This window comes from Caretta caretta, chromosome 4 (genome assembly GCF_965140235.1).
Source record: "Caretta caretta isolate rCarCar2 chromosome 4, rCarCar1.hap1, whole genome shotgun sequence".
NCBI classification, from domain to species: Eukaryota; Metazoa; Chordata; order Testudines; family Cheloniidae; genus Caretta; species Caretta caretta.
Window position 1 is genome coordinate 134,728,507 of NC_134209.1, and position 25,684 is coordinate 134,754,190.

General features: G+C 41.9%; 1 protein-coding gene across 1 annotated transcript in view; it reads left to right on the forward strand.

Annotated features, from left to right (window-relative positions):
• POLN (DNA polymerase nu) overlaps nucleotides 1-25,684 on the forward strand; it is a 226,331-nt gene that overhangs the window by 25,660 nt on the left and 174,987 nt on the right. Inside the window, exons 4-7 of the mRNA XM_075128232.1 lie at nucleotides 4,176-4,240; nucleotides 8,349-8,864; nucleotides 13,900-14,096; nucleotides 23,175-23,281. Of these exons, the coding sequence (XP_074984333.1) occupies nucleotides 4,176-4,240; nucleotides 8,349-8,864; nucleotides 13,900-14,096; nucleotides 23,175-23,281 (885 nt within the window). The remainder of the gene's footprint in view (nucleotides 1-4,175; nucleotides 4,241-8,348; nucleotides 8,865-13,899; nucleotides 14,097-23,174; nucleotides 23,282-25,684) is intronic.

Genomic DNA, 25,684 nt, shown 5'->3' on the forward strand with positions numbered 1-25,684 from the left:
AATTAATAAAAAGAAAAGGAGTACTTGTGGCACCTTAGAGACTAACCAATTTATCTGAGCATAAGCTTTCGTGAGCTACAGCTCACTTCATTGGATGTGTAGCTCACGAAAGCTTATGCTCAAATAAATTGGTTAGTCTCTAAGGTGCCACAAGTACTCCTTTTCTTTTTGCGAATACAGACTAACATGGCTGTTACTCTGAAACCTAGCAGAATTAATGTTTTACAATTTTTTCTCATTTAATATTGTCCACTGATCTTCATCCTATAATGCAACAGTGTAGTATAATTTATTTGATGTTTATTAGCTTTATGTTTTTAGTGTCTGGCCTTACTGAAGGAAAGGTCCCACTTACTACAATAAGAGTTTTACCTGAATAAATACTTCAGAATTTGGCCAACTTGTTGCTTTTAAATAAATAATAGAACTTACCTATTGGTTGCCTGTTTCATTGTAATAGCAGTTTGATATTCAAGATATAAATAAATATAATTTGTTTTATAAATATACATACTCTGTATATATTATCAAAAAGAAAAGGAGTACTTGTGGCACCTTAGAGACTAACCAATTTATTTGAGCATGAGCTTTCGTGAGCTACAGCTCACTTCATCGGATGCATACCGTGGCAACTGCAGCAGACTTTATATATACACAGAGAATATGAAACAATACCTCCTCCCACCCCGCTGTCCTGCTGGTAATAGCTTATCTAAAGTGATCATCAGGTGGGCCATTTCCTGGATTTGCTCATGCTCAAATAAATTGGTTAGTCTCTAAGGTGCCACAAGTACTCCTTTTCTTTTTGCATAGTTAAGGTTGTGGCAACATTTATATTTTGACAAAACTGTGAAATGTAAAAGTATGTGTGGAGCAGGGAAACGCCATTGAAATTAAAATTCATTGTATTTGAATTTTTATGTTGGTTTGGTGCAGATCAATTTAATACATTTGGATACATTACATGTTGATGTAAAAATGATCAATCAATTTTTTTTTAATAGGATAAGGACTATTTTGGGTGCCTTTTGTTAAAAACGTATAAGTTCCAAGGGGTCTGAGTTTTGCCTCGCACATTACATCTGGTATGAGACTAAGTAGGACAATATTAACTAGAAGTAGGTACTCCTATTTTTTGTTTTTTGTTTTTACGTTACTATTTTTTAATTTTGTCTGCATGAAGCAGACATATTAAGCACTCTCAACACTATCATCGGCATGTGACAAGTGTTGTCTGCATTGTAGGACTTTTCTGTAATATAATATATTATATAATATTGGTCTATGGGAAAGTTCCCTGAGCTGCAAAATAGGAGACCATGAGGTGAAATCTTCTCTACTGAGGGTGCTTTATATTTCCTTACATTCACCACCCTTATTACCAAACAAGGCTGTGATCCTAACCCTGGAAGACAGGTAAGTATGAGCTGCTGCTTCTCTGCCGCCCCCCTGGCCCACATTGGTTCCAGTTTTACAAATATGTTAACAGCAAAATTACATAAGGTCATTCTGATATTTGGGAATATAGAACCCAGTTCTGTAATGTGGTAGATCCAAACCTTACCCACTTAATCCACTTTTATATGCTTTGGTTATCTCCTCAAAATCCATTATAGTGGGAATAGAATCCAGGATTCCTCATCTCTGGTTTTCTACAGTTGTCTAGCAAAGAGTGGTGTAATCCAATGGGAAATTGCCAAGTCTCCCCCCACCCCACCCCTCCCCGCCCCTTACTGTCTGGTCCACAGAAAGGCTAGCTCAAGTCTTAAGGGCATAAATCCTATGGCTGTAGCTCAGGGTCTCGGGATTCTACAGGGCCAGGTTTCAAACCCTTGCTGATGATCCATGTTGGGGGAAAGCAGGGGGAAGCTATTGTGAATGAATGTGATACTAGAGGGTTGCACGTTTCATTGTTTCTGTAGCCCAAGCTCATTGTGCAGACCAGGGATGTAAGTTACATACCTCCATGTGCCATCCCCACTGTGGCTCATGCAGGCTGAGGTCTGTGTATTGTTTAACTCTTTAAGTGCAAATGGCTTTTGAGAGGAAAAAACATGCAGTGAGAATCCGTGGAATGTATGGCTAGATTAGAGCCTATTGCCATTTTACAGTGTACTGCCACAGAACTTAAATTCAATTGTCATTTAAGCTGCTCGTCTTTTTCTTATATATATATAAATGTTTGTTATTGAACCCAGGGTCAAACATAATTCCCTCAAATGTTTGGGCCCATGCTATGATAAATCATAACATTCAAAAACATAATATAATACACCTACATATGACATAAATATAAGTGGTGAATTTAAATTAAGTACCTCCAAACAGCCATAAAAAGGAGTGTTGAATAATCCAAATATCTAAAGCAGGAGTATTTTCAGTTCATCTTGCACTCACCCCACCTCATGCAAGGGGTTGTGCATCTCCCCTCCACCTCTCCTCCCATGCCAGAGTCTCTATGTGTCTCCAAAGTAAATTTAGTCTCCCACTGGATTGGAAGGGATGGGCAGATAGCTGGTGCCCTCCCCCACATGGAATTGGCTTTGGGGAAGCAAAGTACTAAGGGAGGAAGGAATAAAACCTCTTTCATTCTCCTCTCCCTCTGGCTCCCCCTGATATTTCTTTTCTTTCTGTCTGGGAGATAAATCTTACAGGATATCAACATTTTAAACTCTATTGGGATATGGGCAGAGCTGAGATGGAGGTTGGGGTTAGGGGTTGGGATGGAAGGTCAGTTACTGAGCTGGTTAAAACAGCTAAGTGAGCTACGCAGATGCAAAGGGGCTCTGTGTGTCCCTCATTTCCACTTTCCTGTTTGCTGATTCTCTCCGGTCCCAAAAAGTCAATAGGGTTCTGCCCAGAACTTTCCTTGAAATTTTGGAATCGATCAAATATGGTGCTCTAAAGTTATTGGGTTACTTACAGACAAACTGAGAAATTCCATCAAGTTGAGTAAAGGGCCTTGTTCACTCTGCCAATAATTTTTTGAAACAATTTAATTCAGCAAACTGGAAAAAAAATAATTCCATCATGTGGAATGGTGCTGATCCCCACATGGGTCATTAGCAGGGTTAGGATATTTAGATACACGGCACAGACCTCTATCACATGAGCTAACTGGTAGCTGGTAACGGTAGTAAGTTGTTATCCTCTGGGCCAGCAACTAAAAGGGGCTGGCGTGCACTTTGCCAGTGGGTTTTATGTCTATTTGCTAGACAGCAGAAAAATGCTGAGACTTTGGAATACCAGTTTCAATTCCAGGTTCTGGAGGGAGATGTTCTCTAGAAGTTATATACCCTTCTGTCCCTGTTCACCCTTCTGCTCCTGTTCTGTTGGCATCTATCCTTGTTCTCCTTGGTTCCTATCTTCCTATCAACTACCCTGGCTCCTGTCCGTTTCCCCTCTGTTTTAACCTCTCCCAGCCTACCCCTGCTTCTCATCCCTTTGCATTTGATGCAGATTGTTCTTGTTCCTCCATCTGTCTTGAGCTCTGGTAAGCTCAAGAGGAAAGAATTTCCTTGCTCTCAGTTCTTGTGCCTGGCACCAGAGTGCATCACCTGCTGCCAGAAGGGTCAGTTGTAAATAAAATCCTGCTCAGCCCTAGCAGTTCTTCTGGGATAAGGCATGCTCAGGCACTCTGTGGGGATGAAGCATGCGCAGTCTGGTTGACACACAGGATTTGTGTGCACGAATGGAGCCTCTTGGTGAAGGAGGACTCTTTGGAGAATAAAGCTGCCAGCCTCTAAGGGTTAGAATTGTATATGAATTGCGATTTTTCATATGCTTATAACTTGCCCAAATGTGAATGAATGGCTTTTTCACAGGAATGGGAAAACGCACATCCTTAACACCAGAGACTGACCTCTGCCAAATGTCAAGCCCTTGCAACAGCACACAGAGGTATTAATGCATCTCAGCGAAGTTGTGCAGGTTTTTTCAACATGGGAAAAATGTATTTTTCCTTATAATTATTCTAGGAAACAGCTGAATCACTTTAACACCATCTTTTTTAAAAAATTTCAGCCTGAAGCATATAAATGGCAGGGAAAATTTCAGTGCAAAAGCTTAAAGTTTGGTGAAGTTAAAAGCAACTGAAAATAGGGCCTTTTAAAGGAAAGGTTTTGAAGATCTTAGCCATAGGTATTGCTGCCACTTTTTTTTTTTTTTTTTTTAAGGTAATAGTGAGAAGATGAATGAGTATAAATTCAGGGGAAAGAAAATCACTTTGGAAAATGAAGAGGCAAGTATATTGTAAAACTAAGGAAAAAGTTCAAAAAATGTACTTTTTATGTTGTTTTATTTTCCATCATAAATTTTATAAACAAACTCTGTGTGTATGATTAGTCACCCATTCAGACAATATGCATCCTTCTTCTAGCTTTCTGTCTTACCTCTGTCATCCAGTTAGCAGCAGGAGTCTTGGTTCCAGTTCTGCCTTCTTTGTCAGCTCACTCTAATGACTCCCAAGTTGTCTCTAGCTGTTTCTCCAGGAAGAAGCTGGTATTACTTTTGAGGTGCCATTTCTTTCCACCACTAGTATAATATGGGGACTATGTTTACCTTGCTTCTTTGTGGCTCCTGGGGACATAGCTGTAGTCAGCCATGGGAGGTGAGTGGAAAGGGTATATTGTGCATGCGGAGTCAACCCCGTCCCACCCCCAAAATAAACACACTCAGAGGCATATATTCTAACTAGCAGAAAAAGAATTCTAGTGAGCAGAGGAGGAAAGGAGACATGCCCAAATTTCTGCTTCCTGTTTCCAGCAAGAACATTTTTTACCCTAGGAGCCATAGCCTGGAACAGTCAGGATTACAGTATTCCCAGCCCCAAGTGTTGAAAATTCATGAGTCAAACCTTTCCTTCCTCCCAAAATGACATTTTGAAATAGAGTAAATTAATCATTTTGTTTGTCTGTTCTGCCTTTGAGCCTTTACAGGAGAACTGTCACCCACAGTTTTATGTGTAATACTTCCAGTGTCATAATTCAATTTTACATGCACACAAAGTGAACACAAAAAATGTAGGTTTCAGAGTAACAGCCGTGTTAGTCTGTATTCGCAAAAAGAAAAGGAGTACTTGTGGCACCTTAGAGACTAACCAATTTTTTTGAGCATGAGCTTTCGTGAGCTACAGCTCACTTCATTGGATGCATACCGTGGAAACTGCAGAAGACATTATATACACACAGAGACCATGAAACAATACCTCCTCCCACCCCACTGTCCTGCTGGTAATAGCTTATCTAAAGTGCTCATCAAGTTGAGCCATTTCCAGCACAAATCCAGGTTTTCTCACCCTCCGCCCCCCCCCCCCACACACACAAACTCACTCTCCTGCTGGTAATAGCCCATCCAAAGTGACCACTCTCTTCACAATGTGTATGATAATCAAGGTGGGCCATTTCCAGCACAAATCCAGGTTTTCTCACCCCCCCACCCCCATACACACAGAAACTCACTCTCATGCTGGTAATAGCTCATCCAAAGTGACCACTCTCCCTACAATGTGCATGGTAATCAAGGTGGGCCATTTCCAGCACAAATCCAGGCTTTCTCACCCCCCCCCCTCGAAACACACACACACACACAAACTCACTCTCCTGCTGGCAATAGCTCATCCAAACTGACCACTCTCCAAGTTTAAATCCAAGTTTAACCAGAACGTCGGGGGGGGGGGGGGGGTAGGAAAAAAGGGGAAATAGGCTACCTTGCATAATGACTTAGCCACTCCCAGTCTCTATTTAAGCCTAAATTAATAGTATCCAATTTGCAAATGAATTCCAATTCAGCAGTTTCTCGCTGGAGTCTGGATTTGAAATTTTTTTGTTGTAAGATAGCGACCTTCATGTCTGTGATTGCGTGACCAGAGAGATTGAAGTGTTCTCCGACTGGTTTATGAATGTTATAATTCTTGACGTCTGATTTGTGTCCATTTATTCTTTTACGTAGAGACTGTCCAGTTTGACCAATGTAAATGGCAGAGGGGCATTGCTGGCACATGATGGCATATATCACATTGGTGGATGTGCAGGTGAACGAGCCTCTGATAGTGTGGCTGATGTTATTAGGCCCTGTGATGGTGTCCCCTGAATAGATATGTGGGCACAGTTGGCAACGGGCTTTGTTGCAAGGATAAGTGCCTAGGTTAGTGGTTCTGTTGTGTGGCATGTGGTTGTTGGTGAGTATTTGCTTCAGGTTGCGGGGCTGTCTGTAGGCAAGGACTGGCCTGTCTCCCAAGATTTGTGAGAGTGTTGTGTCATCCTTCAGGATATGTTGTAGATCCTTAATAATACGTTGGAGGGGTTTTAGTTGGGGGCTGAAGGTGACGGCGAGTGGCGTTCTGTTATTTTCTTTGTTAGGCCTGTCCTGTAGTAGGTGACTTCTGGGAACTCTTCTGGCTATCAATCTGTTTCTTCACTTCCGCAGGTGGGTATTGTAGTTGTAAGAAAGCTTGACAGAGATCTTGTAGGTGTTTGTCTCTGTCTGAGGGGTTGGAGCAAATGCGGTTGTATCGCAGAGCTTGGCTGTAGACGATGGATCGTGTGGTGTGGTCAGGGTGAAAGCTGGAGGCATGACCATTGTGAAGAGAGTGGTCACTTTGGATGGGCTATTACCAGCAGGAGAGTGAGTTTGTGTGGGGGGGGGAGGGGGCGGAGGATGAGAAAACCTGGATTTGTGCTGGAAATGGCCCAACTTGATGATCACTTTAGATAAGCTATTACCAGCAGGAGAGTGAGTTTGTGTGTGTGGTTTTTGGAGGGGGGTGAGGGAGTGAGAGAACCTGGATTTGTGCAGGAAATGGCCCACCTTGATTATCATACACATTGTGAAGAGAGTGGTCACTTTGGATGGGCTATTACCAGCAGGAGAGTGAGTTTGTGTGGGGGGGGGAGGGTGAGAAAACCTGGATTTTTGCTGGAAATGGCCCAACTTGATGATCACTTTAGATAAGCTATTACCAGCAGGACAGTGGGGTGGGAGGAGGTATTGTTTCATGGTCTCTGTGTGTATATAATGTCTTCTGCAGTTTCCACGGTATGCATCCGATGAAGTGAGCTGTAGCTCACGAAAGCTCATGCTCAAATAAATTGGTTAGTCTCTAAGGTGCCACAAGTACTCCTTTTCTTTTTACAAAAAATGTAGAACTCGCTGCTTGCTATTTGGCAGTAGAATTCACTCCACTGCATCAGCTGATAGAATGTTTGGGTGTCATGCTAAGGATATTCCCTCTCTTTCAGCCTTAATGGTGTCCTATTGGGAACAGGGGCTCTGGAACAATTTTTATAGTGGGAGTGCTGAGAGCTATTGAACCAAACTGTAAAGCCTTCATATAATGGAAACCACTTCAAGCCAGGGGGGGTTACAGCACATGTGATTGGGAATGCTGGTTGGGGCAAACTCTTTTTAGTGCCCCCCACTCTGTTCACTTCAGATTCATTCAGTTTGTCTTCTTCCCTAACCAGATACTATCAGTCTAGGGTGACTAGACAGCAAATGTGAAAAATCGGGACAGGGGTGGGGGGTAATAGGAGCCTATATAAGAAAAAGACCCAAAAATCGGGACTGTCCCTATAAAATCGGGACATCTAGTCACCCTATATCAGTCAGAACCATTAGCTATGTTGATGGCAGACAAGCCACGTACAAGAAGACAGATTTTTCTGTTAATTGTGTTTGGTTATCAACTTGTTCCCAGAGTGTGTAGTCTCAGGCTAGAGAATTGGTTTCATAACTTTGAAGCTAGGGAGCATGAGGAATAAGCTGAGGAAGGGGAAATTAATGTCACATTTTTGGTACCCTGCTTGATAAATGAGGCGAAAGAGTGAATGGGCATGGAAAATAAACTTCCATTTGGCCTCTGAAGACTGTCTTTCCAGGTCATGGATGAAGCACTTTAATATGAATGATAGAGAAGCGTGTACAGCAGCTGCTAATACCAGTTTTGCAGTCAGTTGGCTGTGAACTTTGCACTTTCCATGAGCCCTTTAATTCACTTAAATATGACCCCAACAGCAACAATTGAAAAATAATAGTAATTTTTATTACAAATAATATAAAGGAGTAGAGTGATTTTTTTAAAGGGATGCATATTTAGTCTTTATAGTGTTTTCTCTTTGTTATATAGTCTTGTTAAACTGAATCTTTCTATCTTAATAGAACTCATAAAATGCATCAGGCAGATTTATTTTAAAATGAAAGTAAGACAATATCAACATATTTGAGTTTTTTCCTGCATAAATCATTTTGAAAAGCTTTTCAGGAAATGTTAAATTTATATTTGCTTAATTTTCTGACCTATAATACTAAGGTGAATAATGTATCCACTAAAAAGTTTTTGATTCTTCCAGGAGATCCATGATTCTATGGCTGTATCATTAAATATGAATACCAGCACTGCAAAAAGCAGTAGTCTGTTAGCTAGTACAGAACTTACGGACAAAATGTTCTGTAATCAAAACACTAAAATAGTGAGCTCAGTATTGCTCACTTCTAGTATGAGCACTTTTATAAATTACCAGGATGTAGACCTACCAAAATGGGACTATACAGAGAGAAACTCGTCAGCACAAAGAAAGAAAAATAAGAATAGTGAAAATAATAAAATCACCAGTCTTAAAAGGAAGCAGGATATATCTACTTATTGCTCATACAAGATGGAACGGTGGTTACCAATGAAAGAAGATGTTAATTCACATAAAACAAAGCATGATTGGGCTGCTGAACAAGCAGAAAAAACATTTTGTGACATCAGAAATTTAGGACATGAGGAAAAAAGCCAGTTAATCACAACTATAAAAGAGGCAGTAGCTCTGGTAGTTACTATGGTATTTCAAGATGGTTCTTCACAGCTGAGCTCAGATCAGGTTAGTGAATAACAATCTTTTTTGTTCTATGAATTTAAGAAAATGTTCATACTAGAGCTGTGAAAAATGTGTGAAACTTGCCTGATTTTGAGTTTTGTTAAGCTCTGACAAGGATCAATAAATGGTTTGAGAGAACTTGGCCAATTTGTGGAGTTTTGAAAAATATTGATGCAAAACCAGGTGAAACATAGAGGTTCCAGGTGAATTTTCTTTTTAGATTCAAAGCAAAACTCATGGAATATAGAACCATATGGGTGAATATGTTGATGGGTATACAGATCGACTCACTCAAGGAAAGAGGCTTTATTGGGGCTGATTGTACAGAGAAGCCTGGAGTCAACATGGAATGGTGTTTGAGGACTTCAGAAATCTGCATAGGTGATGATTCTTTTGGATTAATCAAGAATTTTATGATTGTCATGCCAACAATTGGTCTGTCTCAGGTGGTTATAGAGTCTTCTAAGGCTGGATACACACTAGATCTAATGTTTGGGTTGAGAGTGCAGTATGGAGGGTTGGATATTACCCGTGTCAGATACTTATGGTTTCCTTTGGTTTGAGGTTGGGGTACATGTATTCCAACTGGAGAGGGACTTGATCTGATGATCCTCCTTGAATGGCGGTTGGAACCAGGATGTTTTCAGGTATCCTTAAGGGACATGGTTGATTCCCAAATGACTACTCACAATGGTTAGGAGTTTTTTGTCTTCCACTACTGGTACAATAGCTCTTAATAGCCACCCCCCTTTGCTGGCTTTTCTCTCACAGATCAGTCATCTAGGTAGGGGTATACCTGCACCTGCCTCCTCTAGAGGAAGTCTGCTACGACTGACATGCATTTGGTGAATACTTCGGGGCTGTTGACAGATCGAATGGGAGGACCGTGAACTGATAGTGTTTGAGCGCAAACTGGAGAAAATGTCTGTGTGCAGGTCAAATGGTTATATGAAAGTATGCGTCTTTCATGTTGAGTGCGGCGTACTAGTCTCCCGGATCCAGGGAAGGTATAATAGTGCTCAGGGAGACCACGCGGAACGTCAACTTCACCATGAACTGGTTGAGTCCTCTCAGGTCTAAAAGGGGTCTGAGACCCCCTTTTGCCTGGGGGATTAGGAAATAATGGGAGTAGAAGCCCTTTCCCCTTAGCTCCTGAGGAATCTCCTCCACTCCCCCTATGGCGAGGAGCGATTGCACCTCCTGGATAAGGAGTTGCTCATGAGAGGGGTCCCTGAAAGGGGGGGGGAGAGGGGGAAGGAACAGAATTGGAGAGAGTATCCCACTTCTACCATGCAAAGAACCCAGTGATCCTATGTTATTTGGGACCAAGCATGGTAGAAATGGGATAGATGATTCAGAAAACATGGTAGTGTGGTGGGTGCGCCATCCTTGGGCACATCTTCAAAAGGCCTGTTTAGAGCCTGTTTAGACTGGCCATGACCTTGCCCGAAGGGGGGTTGGAAGGTTTCTGCCTGCCGTTCCTGCCCCTTCGTCTATAAAAATCCTGCCTCTGCCGAGGAGGATATAAGCACTGTTGTTGTGGTTGAGACTAAAGTGCTTGCATTGGGTTGCCGGCGTATGCATTCCCAACGACTTCATGGTCGCCCTGGAGTCTTTCAAGCTGTGCAGCTTGGAGTCTGTCTGCTCTGAAAAAATCCCCACGCCCTCGAAGGAAAGGTTCTGTAGGGTTTGCTGCACTTCCGGGTATAACAATTAAAATATGTTAATTCGCAACTACATATACTGTAATATACATATATGCTAAATATTATACATAAATCTTTACTAAATTTGGTGGTTCTCTTTGCTAACCAGGAGGAAACACTATATCTGTAAATATTTTATTTAAGCATTTATATAGCTCAATCTAAATGTATTCAGATTTTAAATTTTTACATTTTTATTGTGTTAGAATATGAAAATTTATCATTGATTCTGAAGCCATAAGGGACCATTGTGATAATCTAATCCATGCGTTCTCAAACTTCATTGCACTGGAACCCCCCTTCTGACAATAATGTTACTACATGATCCGTGGGGGGGGGGGGGGAGGCGTGGAGCCCAAGCCCTGGGGAGTGGGAGAGAGGGCTTCAGCCCTGGGTCCAAACAAGTCTAATGCTGGCCCTGGCGACCCCATTAAAATGGGGTCCTGACTCACTTTGGGGTCCCGACCCACAGTTTGAGAACTCCTGATCTAATCTGATGTCCTGTATAGCACAGCCTATAGAATTCACTCAAAATAATTCCTAGAGTATAGCTTTTGGAAAAACAGCCAATCTTGATTTAGAAATTGTCACTGATCCATTTCTTATTGTACTAGATGCTTAATTTTGTATTCATGAGTTGTATCAAGCTGCATTTGAATTGAAATTGAAATTCAATTAAAAATACACAGAACTAGCACTTAATTTTTTTTTAATTAAACATGGCTACCTTAAATGTGTTGGATACATAAGGGAAAAAAAAGTAAATATATCAAAACATATTTTGCATTTAAAACTGATTTATTAAGCAAAGTATTAACTGTAGTTAATGAATTCACAGATTGTTTCTGGTTTCCATGGGCCAGATTATCAGAGGTATTTAGGTACCTAGTAGGATTTTCAAAAGTCCCTAAGCAGGTTAGGTGCCTAACTCTCATTGAAATCTGTATTTTTAGCTGTCTAGCTGCATCTTCTGGTGCCTAAATACCTTTGAAAATCTAGCCCCAGGCCCTTCAAGTTTTTTAGAATTAGTAGAGCTCATTGTCTCTCAGCTGGTTTTTGTTTTCCAATCTATAAATAATCTTTTCTGCTTTTTCATCTCCCGCTCTGTTTCTCAACTTTGAATGAAATATTCCCAATGAAGAAAATATTATCTCTGCACCTCTTAACTGAAACCAAAAATAACCAATGCAAAAGCTTTTCTGCACAACAGAAACTGAAAATACTTATATTTGGAAAAATGTAAATATCAGCGTCCACTCTATTATGAAGACCACAAGTATTGTAGATACTTATTGTAGTACATGGTTTTGTGGCATATTTATAAAGCTTGTATTGATCTTAAAAAGTTAGTCCCCCTCTCCCATTTCTGTATATACTTTAAAAAACAGCATCCTCTAACTCACTAAAATTTGAGAAGGGTGCATTTTGATGCAGGGTGGTTTTTTTTTTTTTTTTTTTTTTGCTTATTTAAAAGATGTTAATACACTATAGTAATGTTAGGCCATACTGCAGTTGTGAACAGGTAAGGTGCTTGAGCAGAAGCTCCCTCAACACAAACTCAGAGAGTCATTGGCAGGTATTTATTGAGATTTCCCTAACTTTGAAATTCACTGCTCTACCTTGGTCCACCAGAAACTTCTGGACAATAAGGCAAAGACCATCTTTTTCCTCCAGGTTTTTGAGAAAGTGTGTGCCGAGAGTTGGAAGGGTTAATTTATTCTGCTATTCTCATATTAGTAGTTGGATGTGTATGTATTTATATGTCAGGATGTTATGACTAGTCTTTAATATTATATAGTATTTTATACTGTGTTTGTTTTTAAATGGGATGAGTATCCAGGGTTAATGACTTAAATTATAAACTCTTGGGTCAGGGAGCATCTTTTTTATTTGTGTTTGTACAGCGCCTACGACAATGAGGTTTGGTGCATGACTGGGGCTTATAGGTGCTACCATAATAGAAATATGTAATAATATGTAAGACTGTCAAGCTATTAAAAATGAATTGTGATTAATCGTGTGATTAATCACACTGTTAAACAATAATATAATACCATTTATTTAAATATTTTTGGATGTTTTCTACATTTTCAAATATATTGATTTCAGTTACAACACAGAATACGAAGTGTACGGTGCTCACTTTCTATTTTTGAATACATTGCACTTTAAAAAAACAAAACAAATAGTATATTTCAATTCATCAAATACAAGTACTGTAGTGCAATAGTACTGTAGTCTCTTTATCATGAAAGTTGAACTTACAAATGTCGAATTATGTACAGAAAAATAACTGCATTCAAAAATAAAACAATGTAAAACTTTAGAGCCTACAAGTCCACTCAGTCCTACTCCAGCCAATTGTTTAGACAAACAAGTTTGGTTACATTTGCCAGAGATAATCATGCCTGCTTCTTGTTTACAAGTGAGAACAGGTGTTCGCATGGCACTGTTGTAACCAGTGTCGCAAGATATTTACGTGCCAGATGTGCTAAAGATTCTTATGTCCCTTCATGCTTCAACCACCATTCCTGAAGATATGCATCCATGCTGATGACTGTTTCTGCTTGATAACAGTCCAAAGCAGACTGGACCAGTGCATGTTCGTTTTCGTCATCTGAGTCAGATGCCACCAACAGAAGGTTGGTTTTCTTATAACGCCAGCTACAACAGTGCCATGTGAATGCCTGTTCTCACTTTCAGGTGACAATGTAAATAAGAAGTGGGCAGCATTATTTCCTGTAAGTGTAAAGAAACTTGTTTGTTTTAGCAATTGGCTGAACAAGAAGTAGGACTGAGTGGACTTGTAGGCTCTAAAGTTTTACATTGTTTTGTTTTTGTTACGTTAAAAAAACTCTACATTTGTAAGTTGCACTTTCACAATAAAGAGATTGCACTACAGTAATTGTATTAGGTGGATTGAAAAATACTATTTCTTTTATCTTTTTTACGGTGCAAATATTTCTAATAAAAATAATATAAAGCCCTGTGCACTTTGTATTGTGTGCTGTAATTGAAATCAATATATTTGAAAATGTAGAAAAACAGCCAAAAGTATTTATAATAAATGTAAATTGTTATTCTATTATTGTTTTACAGTATGATTAAAACTACGATTAATCGGAACTAATTTTTTAATCTAGTTAATTTGTTTTGCATTAATTGTTTGCGTTAATTGCCATTAATTGACGGCCCTAAAATATCTTTGTTTTTTAAATAAATGTACTGTATGTAACACACTGCATCTAGGGAAATGTGGAAATTTCTATATAGAATTGCATAAAGGTGTTCAGTAGAAAAATATTACTCATCTTAATCAATTGTACTTATAGGGCGTAGTCTCATCAGTAAGAGGAATTGTTATGTTAATAAAGAGACAGACAGACCAACTTTGTCCTTCCAATGGCTCTTCAATTGTTAATCCAATTGTTTGGGATGCCTGTACCAGAAATGATAAGTTTATTTATTTAAAAATAGAGCACTCTTCTGTTTGGGAGCAACAGGAACAGACTCATAAGAAGTACATCAGGTGAGGGAACAGACAGTAATCTTTGTTCTGTATGTGTGTAAATAGTAGTGATGTTGATTGTCACTGTTGTCTAATACTACAACAAATGTCTAAGTAATTCTTCTTTGAGTGCTTATTTGCATGTGTTCCATTTCTGGTGGCGTGAATATGCCCCATGTGTAGGGTGACCATATTTCCCAAAGGGAAAACGGGACACTGCGTGGGGCCCGCTCATCCAAGCCATACCCCCTCCCCCTCTGCACCTGGGGCTGTCTGTTCCCTACCCTCTTCCCTCCCTGCACATGGGGCTGGCCTGTGCTCTGCCTCCTCTCCCCACAAGCACAGGGCTGACCTGAGTTGCTGGCCCCAGCCCTGCCACCACCATGCACAGGGCTCTCACCTGAGCCCAGCCTGCTCCCCATGTGGGGCTGGTGTCATTCTTCGCCTGATCCCTGCTGCCTCCCACAAGGCTGGTGTCGCTGCTTGCCTGAACCCTGCCTCCCCTCATGCGGCTGGCATCACTGTTTGTCCATATCCTGCCTGCCCCCTCTCCCCTGGCTCGCATTGCTGCTCGCCAGAGCCCTATTCACCCCCCCTCCCTCGCCCACACGCACATTCCTCTCTGCCTCTCTGGGGGTGCACTCTGAACTTTTGCCAAAAAAGTCAGGACGGCTGGGACAGGGCTTAAAAAAGGGAGTCTCCTGGCCAAAACGGGACATATGGTCACCCTACCCACGTGCTAGAGATCAGAATGCTTTAGCCAGCAATGTTGTTTGGTTGCATCTGCTCCGCTGGTGGCCTCAAAGGTATAAAGCGGGGGGGGGGCAAAGTGTCCAACTGGCCCTCAGTTCCTTTCAGCTGCTCCTGGATGTGAGACTGAGCCAGCCAACAATGTCCACTCTTTTTCCAGTTGCATATTTTATTCTGACTTTGTAAATAGTTAATTATTTAGACTACATATTTAGTATAGTGATGAGTGTAGGTTTCAGCTTTCTCTAGGTTCATTTTTTACCCTGTACGGAAGGTGGGGATGGGTGTGTCTGGCATGATGTTGGGACAGAAAAATCCAGGCTTTAAAGTGAAGGATATGTAAAAGAAAAGTTTAAGAATTGTAAAATCCTTACAAGAGGACAACTAAATCTAGGGACATCAAGATGAAGTTCCTTTTAGAGAAAGCTATAAGGCTAGTCTCTGACTGGATGGGAGACAGGATCCGTCTAGTCTGGGATTGTCCTCAGGGAAAAGTGTCCCAGTAACTGCCTTTATTTCTGGGGCTCTGCCTGCTCCTACCTCTGTGGCTGCGAGCAGGGATAGGCATCACACCTCTCAGGAGCACAGAGGAAGATCTCTCAAGAATCCCTTAAAAGAAAGAGGATTGGGTCACTTCTTTATGTCTTCAGGAAGAAGAAAGCTCTGAAAGCAGCCCCTCCCTTCTCTTTCCAGCAGGAGGCATCCTGGAAGGCTTCTCTGGTGTCCATGTTATTGGACAATTGGTTGGTGAGAGGATCATCTCCAGAGCAGGTGATAAGCAGTGTTCAGTACATCATACTTCTGTTGTCCAGATTGGGACTGAGAATGAACATGGAAGTCTTATTTAATTCCAACACAAAAGATAGTTTATTGGGACTCTAATCGATACCATGATGGCTCAAGCGTACCTACTGCAGGGCAGATTCAACAGTAGGTCAGAGTTGATAAATGAACTGCAAAACAAATCTAGTTCAAGTCTCTGGTTTTAAGGTCACATGGCTTCAGGTACTCTGGTGACCCCAATTATAGATTTTTTTTCTTTCACAGATTCATAGATTCCAACACTAGAAGGGGCCATTGTGACAGTCTAGCCTATCTATATAACACAGGTCTACTAGTGCATATCTTTTAGAAAAACATCTAATCTTGATTTAAAATTTCCAGTGATGGAGAATCCACCATGACCCTTGGTAAATTGTTCCAGTGATTAATTATTCTCACTGTTTAAAAAAAATTACACTTTATTTCCAGTCTGAATTTTTGTCTATGTTCAACTTCCAGTCATTGTATCGTGTTGTACCTTTCTCTGCTAGATTGAAGAGCTCATTATCAAATATTTGTTCCCTGTGTAGGTACTTATAAACTCTAATCAAGTCACCTCTTAACCTTATATTTTGCTCAGCTAAATAGATTGAGCACCTTGAATCTGTCACTGTAGGGTATGTCTTCCAATTCTTCCAATCGTCTTGCTTGTGACTCTTCTCTGGACTTGTCCAGTTTATTAACATCCTTCTTGAATTGTGGACACTAGAACTGGACACAGTATTCTTGTAGAGCCAAATACAGAGGTTAAAATAACCACTCTACTCCTATTCGAGATTCCTCTGTTTATGCATCCAAGGATAGCATTATCCTATTTGGGCAGTGTCATTCTGGGAGATCATGTTCAGCTGTTGATACACTAGACCGTGTCTCTGTTGTCGTAAGGGGTGGTAATGGATGGCTTATCACCCTGATGGCCACAATATAGATATGAGGGTACACATACCTCAAGAAGTTTTGAACTCCTTCAACTGGTGGAAAGATCCATATTAGGTCTGCAAGGGATTTCTGTTCTCCTCAGAATTTCCCACTAAGTCAGTAGTGACAGATGTGTCGTTGCTGGAGTGTACAGTACAGGGTCAATGGTCTCAAAGAGATGCTTGGGTTCATATCAGTGTCCTGGAGCTCAGAGCAATATGGCTTGCCTGCATGGCCTTTCTACCTCATATCAAATATCAGAGTGTACAGATGAGAATCAACCATACCACCACAAAGTTTTATGTAAACAAACGTGGGAACTAGATAAACAATGTTGTGCAGGGAAGCAGTTGATCTATGGAATTGATGTATCCTGCACAACAACTGTATATCACCTTCCAGGACTATACGACAGGCTGGCAGACAATCTAAGCAGACCTATTGCTCCGAATCATAAATGGTCCTTAAAGGATTTGGTCATCAAGTCCATTTTCAATCAGTAGTGTCTGTTTGCAGCTGACCAGAACAAGAAATACAAAGTATTTTGTTCCAAGGGAGGACAAAGTCTGAGTTCTCAAGAAGATGCCTTCCTAATCCCCTGGGTTCAGGCCATATTGTATGTTTATTCCCCCAGTTCCTCTGACCCTACGTGTGTTAAGGAAGGTCAAACCGGACAAGGCCTCAGTCATCCTAATAGCCCTAGACTGGCCCAGGCAATACTGGTTCAAGGAAATCAGAAATCTCTCTGACACCTCCAGTATCTACCAGACTTAATTACTCAGAACAATGGGACAACATTTCATCTAGATTTGTTGTTCCTAAACCTCACAGCATGGAAACTCTCTGGCTAACAGTTCTGTTGATATATACAGCATATTGATTCAGAGCAGAAAAAAGAAAGGAGTCTCTGAGGACTGAAAAATGGAAATGTTTTTCATCCATTCAGTAAATTCTTACCCATGAGAGACATCAGTCCCTCATATCAAGTATCTATTATTCTTAAAAACCTTTGGTTTGTTGCTAAGCTCATTACGTGTGTGTTTGGCTGCTATCTCTGCACATCATCCACCAATTCACGACCATCTCATCCTTCAGTTAAAAAGTTTGTGAAAGGTCTTCTGAGAGTTTTTCCTTCAATAACTTATTTTACAATGCTTACTTTTATCTTGGAATCTTAATGTGGTACTTATCTACTTGGAGGGACCTCCATTTGAGCTATTAGCCTTGTGCTCATTACTCCATTTGTCTATGAAGATGGCATTTTTTGTTGCAGTTATATTGGTAGGCCCTACCAGTTTTATGGCCATGAAAAACATGTCACAGACTGTGAAATAAGCCCTTCCACGAGAAATGTGATCTCTCCCATGTTCCGGGGAGCACTCCAGCTGGGGGCTCCTAATTGCTAGTCCAGGCTTGGCTGGCAAGACACAGGACTTGTTCTTCCACAGCACAGCCACTCTCGGGGGGAGATCAGACCCACCTCTGCATACCTCCCGCTGCTGCAGGAAGTTCTAGGGCTGGGCAGCATCCCCGAAGCTTTCTGCAGCCAGAAGAGGCTTCTGGAGGTGGTGGTCCAATCTTCCATGTACTGTTGGGAGCACCTCAGCCAGGTGCTCCTAGCTGCTAACCTGGGTTGGGTGGGGAGATGAGATCTACCTCCAGTGGCAGCGCAGAAGTGAGGGAGCACAGGGAGATCAGTCTCACCTCCCTCTGAAATCGTGATATTGACCAATTTTAAAATCCTGGGGCCTTGATATCGACCAAAATGGACTGTGAATTTGGTAGGGCCCTATAGATCGGCATGCAGGGTCTGGAAATCATAGAATATTAGGGTTGGAAGGGACCTCAGGAGGTCATCTAGTCCAACCCCCTGCTCAAAGCAGGACCAATTCCCAATTTTTGCCCCAGATTCCTAAATGGCCCCCTCAAGGATTGAACTCACAACCCTGGGTTTAGCAGGCCAATGCTCAAACCACTGAGCTATCCCTCCCCCCAACCCATGTTTTCCACAGTCCAGGCTAGTGCTCTAACCACTGGACCATCCTTCCTCAGATAATTGCAAGCTCTATGGTGAAACCCCCCATATATAATTTTTCACAGGGTTAAAGTTACACTCTGGTCACAACCTAAATTTCTTCCCAAAGTAATCTCTGACACTTATTTAAATCAGTCCATTCACTTACCTATTTTTTCCCAAAGCCTCATTCAGCTAAGTGTGAGGCTGCATTACATACTCTGATGTTTTCCAAGCTCTGTCTTGTAGGGTTGCCAACTTTTTAATTGCAGAAAACTGAACACCCTGGCCCCGCCCCCCGCCCGCACCCCTTCTCCAAGGCCCCGCCGGCCGCTCACTCCATCCCTCCTCCCTCCATCGCTTACTTTCCCCCACTCTCGCTCACTTGCTCATTTTCACTGGGCTGGGGCAGGGAATGGGGTGTGAAAGGGGGTGAGAGCTCCAGCTGAGGTTGTGGGCTCTCAGGTGGGGCCGGGGATGAAGGGTTTGGGGGTAAAGGAGGGGGCTGCAGGCTGGGGCCGAGAGGTTCAGAGTGCAGGAGGGAGCTCAGAGCTGGGGCAGAGGGTTGGGGTGCAGGAGGGGGTGCGGTCTCCAGGTGGCTCTGACTTCAGGTGGCCCCAGCATTTCTTGGGGACTGAGGAAGACCGCATGGCTCCCAGGAAGTGATAGCATGCGCCTCCGGCTTCTAGGCGGAGCGGCGGCCAGGTGGCCTCTGCAAGCTGCTCCCGCCCACAGGCACTGAACGCCGCCCGGAGGCGCTGTCCCAAGCACTGGCTCCACAGCTCCCATTGGCTGCAACCACGGCGTTCCCAGCCAGTGGGAGCTGTGGAGCTGGTGCTCTGGGCAGCGCCTGCGCGCAGAGCCTCTATGGCTGCCCCTCTGCCTAGGAGCTGGAGGGACATGCCGCCATTTCCTGGGAGCCATACAGAGCTGCTGGGCACAGAGCCTGCCTGCCCACCTTAGGCCAACCAGACTTTTAGCGGCCCTGTCAGCTGTGCTGACTGGAGCTGCCAGGGTCCATTTTCAACTGGGTGTTCTAGTCAAAAACTGGATGCCTGGCAACCCTATCATTTTGTCTAGAACAAAACCATTCAGAGAGCCTCCTAGGCTAGGGAAGTAGAGCCTGAGCCCAGGCTGCCTCCCGATGAAGGATTAGCCGGGAGTGGGGAAGGAGAGCCCAGGCAGGAGGGGGTCTGGCAGTAAGCCCCAGGCAGTGGGAGGTCTGACTGTCCCCTTTATCCCCTCCATCCCACCTCCCGGGTGTGCCCAGCTCTTCTGCAAGAGCTTCAGCCACCAGGGGCTGACAGCTGGAGCTCTTCCAAAAAAAAAAGGGGAGGGGGGGAGCGGCAGCACAAAACTTGCGCCTCCCTTGACACATTCCCATGCCTTCCTTGGAAGGTGCGCCCCATAGTTTGAGAACCGCTGTACTAGAGCACAGGCCACTTCCGCAGCCTCTTAGAGGGATAACTGTAGCTGATATATGTAGGGCTACTACTTATAGTAGTATACATACTTTCACTAGCCAAAGCCATTATACTTTAGTTCAGGAATCTCATTCAGATGCCCAGTTTGGGAAGTCTGTGTTGCATTCTCTATTTAATTAGACTTGCAGTACTCTGCTCCATCTATTACTTACTGCATGGGAGCACATGTAAACAAGCATTCAAAATGGAAAGTAAAGTTACTTTTAGTAACTGGAGTTCTTAGAGATGAATTGTTTACATGTGTTGCATAACCCACTCTCCTTTTCCCCACTACTGTGCAGACCAATAGCCTGGAGTTGACAGTGGTGCTAGGACTGAGGATGGTTGGTCACCCTTTTATATCACATAGTGAGAAGGCCTCAAGGTCATCGGGGAGCAGGTGTGACTAACAGACACTGCTGGCTAAAGCCTTCCAATCTCCAGTGCATGGGGCATATGCATACAACTCGAAGTGGAACACATGTAAACAATACATCTTGAATAGCTCTAGTTACTAAAGGTAAATAACTTTCCTTTCCAATTTTATTTTTCTTTCTTGCCTATGGATGTTGTACTTCATTTCTGGGAGATTTTTGATGGGCGTTTGTAAAGAGACCATATGAACAGGATTACAGCACAGCTTTTTGAACTGTATTCATAATTTTTTAAAATTTTTGAATAGAGTAGATTTTTTAAAAATAGCATTTAACATTCCTGAGGATATTTCTTAGCAGCCAGTAGCAATTTTTATAACATTATAGATCAAAAGTTCAGTCTAAATTATAAGATAGTGTTGTTTAAAGTATAAATCTCTCTTTGCTATTGCCACTTAATTTTAAAGATTGCATTTATTTCTTTTAAATATCCATTTTTTTAAATTTAATCAAATTCCATTGTTAGTTTTATTTAAAAATTTAATATATTATTATATGTTAGACTTTGGGAGACACAGGACTTAGAATTCTAAAGGGACCAGAATGTAATGTTAGTCAATTTTTTAAAATTTATTAGAATTTAGCTAATTTACCCTAATGACTGGGAGGTCTATTGTGAATTACTGAATTTTTTAAATGAGCAAAAAGTAAAAAACAAAACAACAACAACAAAATCAGATTATAAAGTATAATTAATTTTGACAAAGTATAAGATGGGGGACAGGGACTTCGGTTCTGTCACAGTTCTTGAGTTAACTATATCAAAGGGCAAGTCACTTTATTTTTTTATGTCTCTCTCTCTCTCCATCTATAAAATTGTAAATATAAAGGTGCTAGTTATTACTATTCATATTCTGCTAGTAATTTTAATGTAAATTATTATTGTTTAATACTTACACTGGGCACTGTGCTGTGCAATTCAGAAAAATAGAATAATCCCTTCCTTAAAGCACTTTTAAAAGTGAAGTTTCAGTAATATGAAATCCCAGCATTAGTTTTTCTTTCAGATTATAAATTGTGCAACTCATCAGTGTACTACTGTATACAATAGTTCACCTCTATAAAACCAGCATATCATTTTAATGTGGAATCATTAGCATTTAGACAAAACCTACATCTATTAGTCCACTGTTATTTAAAGCTTTGTTTACTATTAAACACAATCTTTTTTGTCCATGAGAACTCCTTTTAGTGACATCCTAGTTTTGATTCATAGCAAAGTCTACATAAATCTCTCTTCTTTTTATAACTGTGCGTCATAAATTATTAAATACAGCACAGGCAAAGAAACTGTAACTAGTTTGAGAAGGACGAAAAGTAGTGTGATGTGCTTATGCTTTCCCAAGGGATCTAAGAGCAACAAGCAGGTTATATTTAAATATCACTTTGTACAGTGTTAAAATATTGACAATTTGTTTGTAGCTTTCAGTAACTGTTTAAATCATGGTTTCACTAATGTGCCTGCATAAACTGCTGATTGAATTTATTTTAGCACCATTAGCATGGTTAAGTTTGTTATGGAGATGCCAGTTGTGGCTTGATAAGAATATTGAGTTGAGTTTTGCACTTAAAGTAGGGATTTTTAACCCCTTTGCTATATAGGAAGAATACATCATATCCTTCCTAAAATTACACCTCTTTGAATATAGAATTTTTCTGAGAATTTATAAGTGAATCTGTTAATTAGTCTAGGAATGGTTAAGAAACAGGCCTTAAAATCTAACACCGGGTGCTATTTTTTTTTTTTTAATTTGGACTCAGATTCTTTTAATAACAGAAAAATGCACAGGTCTGCTCGAGCCGTGTCAACAACCTGTGGCATTCCTGCACAATGTATCCATTCCGGATATTTGCAAAGCCGCCACATGGGCCTCAGACCATACCTTTGCCAAGCACTATGCCAATACACACGACCCCAGGGCGGATGCCATAGTAGGCCTTACTGTCCTTTCTGCTGCTACCATGCACATAACTCCAAAGTCCCCCCAACCATAGTGGGTACTGCTCTACTTTCACCTTGAGTGGAGCACCCACAGACAGCACTTGAAGAAGAAGAGAAGGTTGGTTACTCACCTTGTGCAGTAACTGAGGTTCTTCGAGATGTGTGTCCCTGTCTATGCTCCACTACCCCTCCCCTCTACTCTGGAAAAAAGAGGACTCTACAGTAGAGAAGGAACTGAGGGGGTCATGCTGTGTGCGCACTGAACAGACTCCAGCGATGCCACGAGACAGCAGCTGCGCATGCGTGGCCTGGCTAGGCACTGCTACTGAAGATGTCTAATCAATGGCGCTGGGACGCACCATCACCTAGAGTGCAGCACCCACAGGGACACACATCTCAAAGAACCTCAGTTACTGCACAAGGTGAGTAACCTTCTCTTATGAAAGCATATCAACTAAGTGGTTGTTATTTGAAAAACATAATTTAGGGGAAAAAAGTTAACTTAGTAAAATGAAAATACAATCCTGTTTTCCTATTCATTGCTCAGCAGAAGCAATGGGGAGGGAGAGGGAAACCACATTTATTTCTAATCCCCGATAGCCTATTTGTACAAGAAGTAAGAATCCTTATTTGTTTTAACTAAATAAGTGATATTAATTCATGTTCAACAGAAATGTACATAATGTAAATTTTGCATTCAGTAATATGAAAAAATGAAATGCTCAGTTAGTGAATTTATTTTTATATCTTATATAGGGAAATACTATTTCAAATACTACACTGTACTGTTGTTTGCTTCAATGCAAAGGATTTTTTGAGAACACTGCTTCATGTTTATGGTGATGATATTAACTGGAAACAAGGTAAGATGTTTTGTGCCTAATTATGCCATCTTTGCATTGGCAAAACTTCCATTGAAATCAGTGTATAATTGATAATAAATATACTTTATTAAAACAATTATACAGTGACATTAATCGTTTTACATGTAATTTTAAAGACAGAATCATATCAGAACTGACCCTTACCCACTCTTTCTGGACCGGGGCTCAGAGACTTTTGCGTTGCTCTGCCCAGATCATGGGCCAGAACCTCTAACTGTTTGCTGCTCTGTTCTGACTATAGGCAGGAGTCAGAGACTGGTTGGTGCCTCGCTCTGCTTGAGGATCTGGGGCCCAGAGACTCATTTGCTGCTCTGCCTGGACTGCAGGCCAGAGCCATAGGCTGTGCAGTGATCTGCTAATTCCCTGGCAGTGAGCAACGCACAGTGAGTGGCCTCCCACTGACCCCGAGTGGGAGGGACTACTGCTAACCCACTACGCAACCATAAATCTCTGACTGCCAGAGGCTGGGAGGGGAAGATACGGGTGGATCTCTCCAAAATTGTCCTGTTCTGTATATTCCCTTTGAAGTTCTGGTATCTGCCATTGTTAGAGACAGGATCCTGGGCTATATGGACCATTGGTCTGACCCAGTATGGCAGTTCTTATCATTTTGGAAGTCTCCAGGATTCTTTGAATAGTGTCCTGATGGGTGCTCCACTGTCGGTGTGTCTGCATCCCTGCACTGCTGATCGGAGAATTTTGGTAATAGTATCCATTCTGTTTGCACATGCGCTGCTCCTCGCCTGGCACAAAATTAGCCAACGTGCCTGAGTGAGTCCTCCTCAGTGCCTTCTCAACCATCCCTGGTTAGAGATGGAGCTGGAGCTGTTCGTTTGCAGATTAACTCTTTTAGAATTGCTATTTTTTATCTTCCCTTGAAGCCTTTTTTCTTTCCCAACTTTGTTTGCATTTTATTTTGGCCTTGCTTTAAAACACAAACAGTCTTCTGCCAACACACTGGACAAGGGTATGCCCGGCTCCCCGGGCTTCAAAAAGTGCCTCAGTTGCAAGGAATCTATCCCAGCGACTGACAGACGCTCGCAGTGTGTTCACTGCCTGGGAGAGAAACACATTCCACAGAAAGAAAAGGAGTACTTGTGGCACCTTAGAGACTAACCAATTTATTTGAGCATAAGCTTTCGTGAGCTACAGCTCACTTCTGAAACCTGACATTCCACAGAAGTGTTTCTTGTGTCAGTGACTGAAGCCCATATCCAGGAAAGAGAACTGAGACTCAAACTTCTACTCATGGAGTCAGGCCTTCAACCTCTGGAGTCCTGGCAGGAGCCCTCACCGCAACCCTCTCCTTTGAAGGGAGGTGAGTCCAGGGAGACACCTGCGAACCACTCACATAAGGCCTCTAAGAAAAGGTTTGTGAGGCCACATAGTGAGCCCCAATCAAGCCCAAAACAATCTCAGGCTCAATCAGTATCATTGGTACCAACAGCACCAAAGCCATCTATATCTGGTACCATGGGCATGGTGGTACCGAGTTGACAGAGCAATTTGGGCTGCCTAAAGACCCAATGGGCACAAGCAAAGAAGCACCAGTACTGCGGGGGCATGAAAAACATAGGCGTGTGCAGCACAAAGGTGGACAGTCTCAGCCACAAATTCCCACATGACCACGAATGGGAAATAGATTCAGTGTTCCTCCATGACATATTCCAACAATGGGGGACACCGACAGTAGACCTATTAGCTACTTACAAGAACAAGAAATGTCCACAGTACTGCTCTAGAGTGGGGATCGGACAACACTCCATGGGAGATGCTCTCCTCCTTTTCTGAGACAAGGGTCTTTGTCAAGGTTCCTCCCCCACTCTGAACTCTAGGGTACAGATGTGGGGACCTGCATGAAAAACCTCCTAAGCTTATCTTTACCAGCTTAGGTCAAAACTTCCCCAAGGTACAAAATATTCCACCCGTTGTCCTTGGACTGGCCGCTACCACCACCAAACTAATACTGGTTACTGGGGAAGAGCTGTTTGGACGCGTCCTTCCCCCCAAAATACTTCCCAAAACCTTGCACCCCACTTCCTGGACAAGGTTTGGTAAAAAGCCTCACCAATTTGCCTAGGTGACTACAGACCCAGACCCTTGGATCTTAAGAACAATGAACAATCCTCCCAACACTTGCACCCCCCCTTTCCTGGGAAATGTTGGATAAAAAGCCTCACCAATTTGCATAGGTGACCACAGACCCAAACCTTTGGATCTGAGAAAAATGAAAAAGCATTCAGTTTTCTTACAAGAAGACTTTTAATAAAAATAGAAGTAAATAGAAATGAAGAAATCCCCCCTGTAAAATCAGGATGGTAGATATCTTACAGGGTAATTAGATTCAAAAACATAGAGAACCCCTCTAGGCAAAACCTTAAG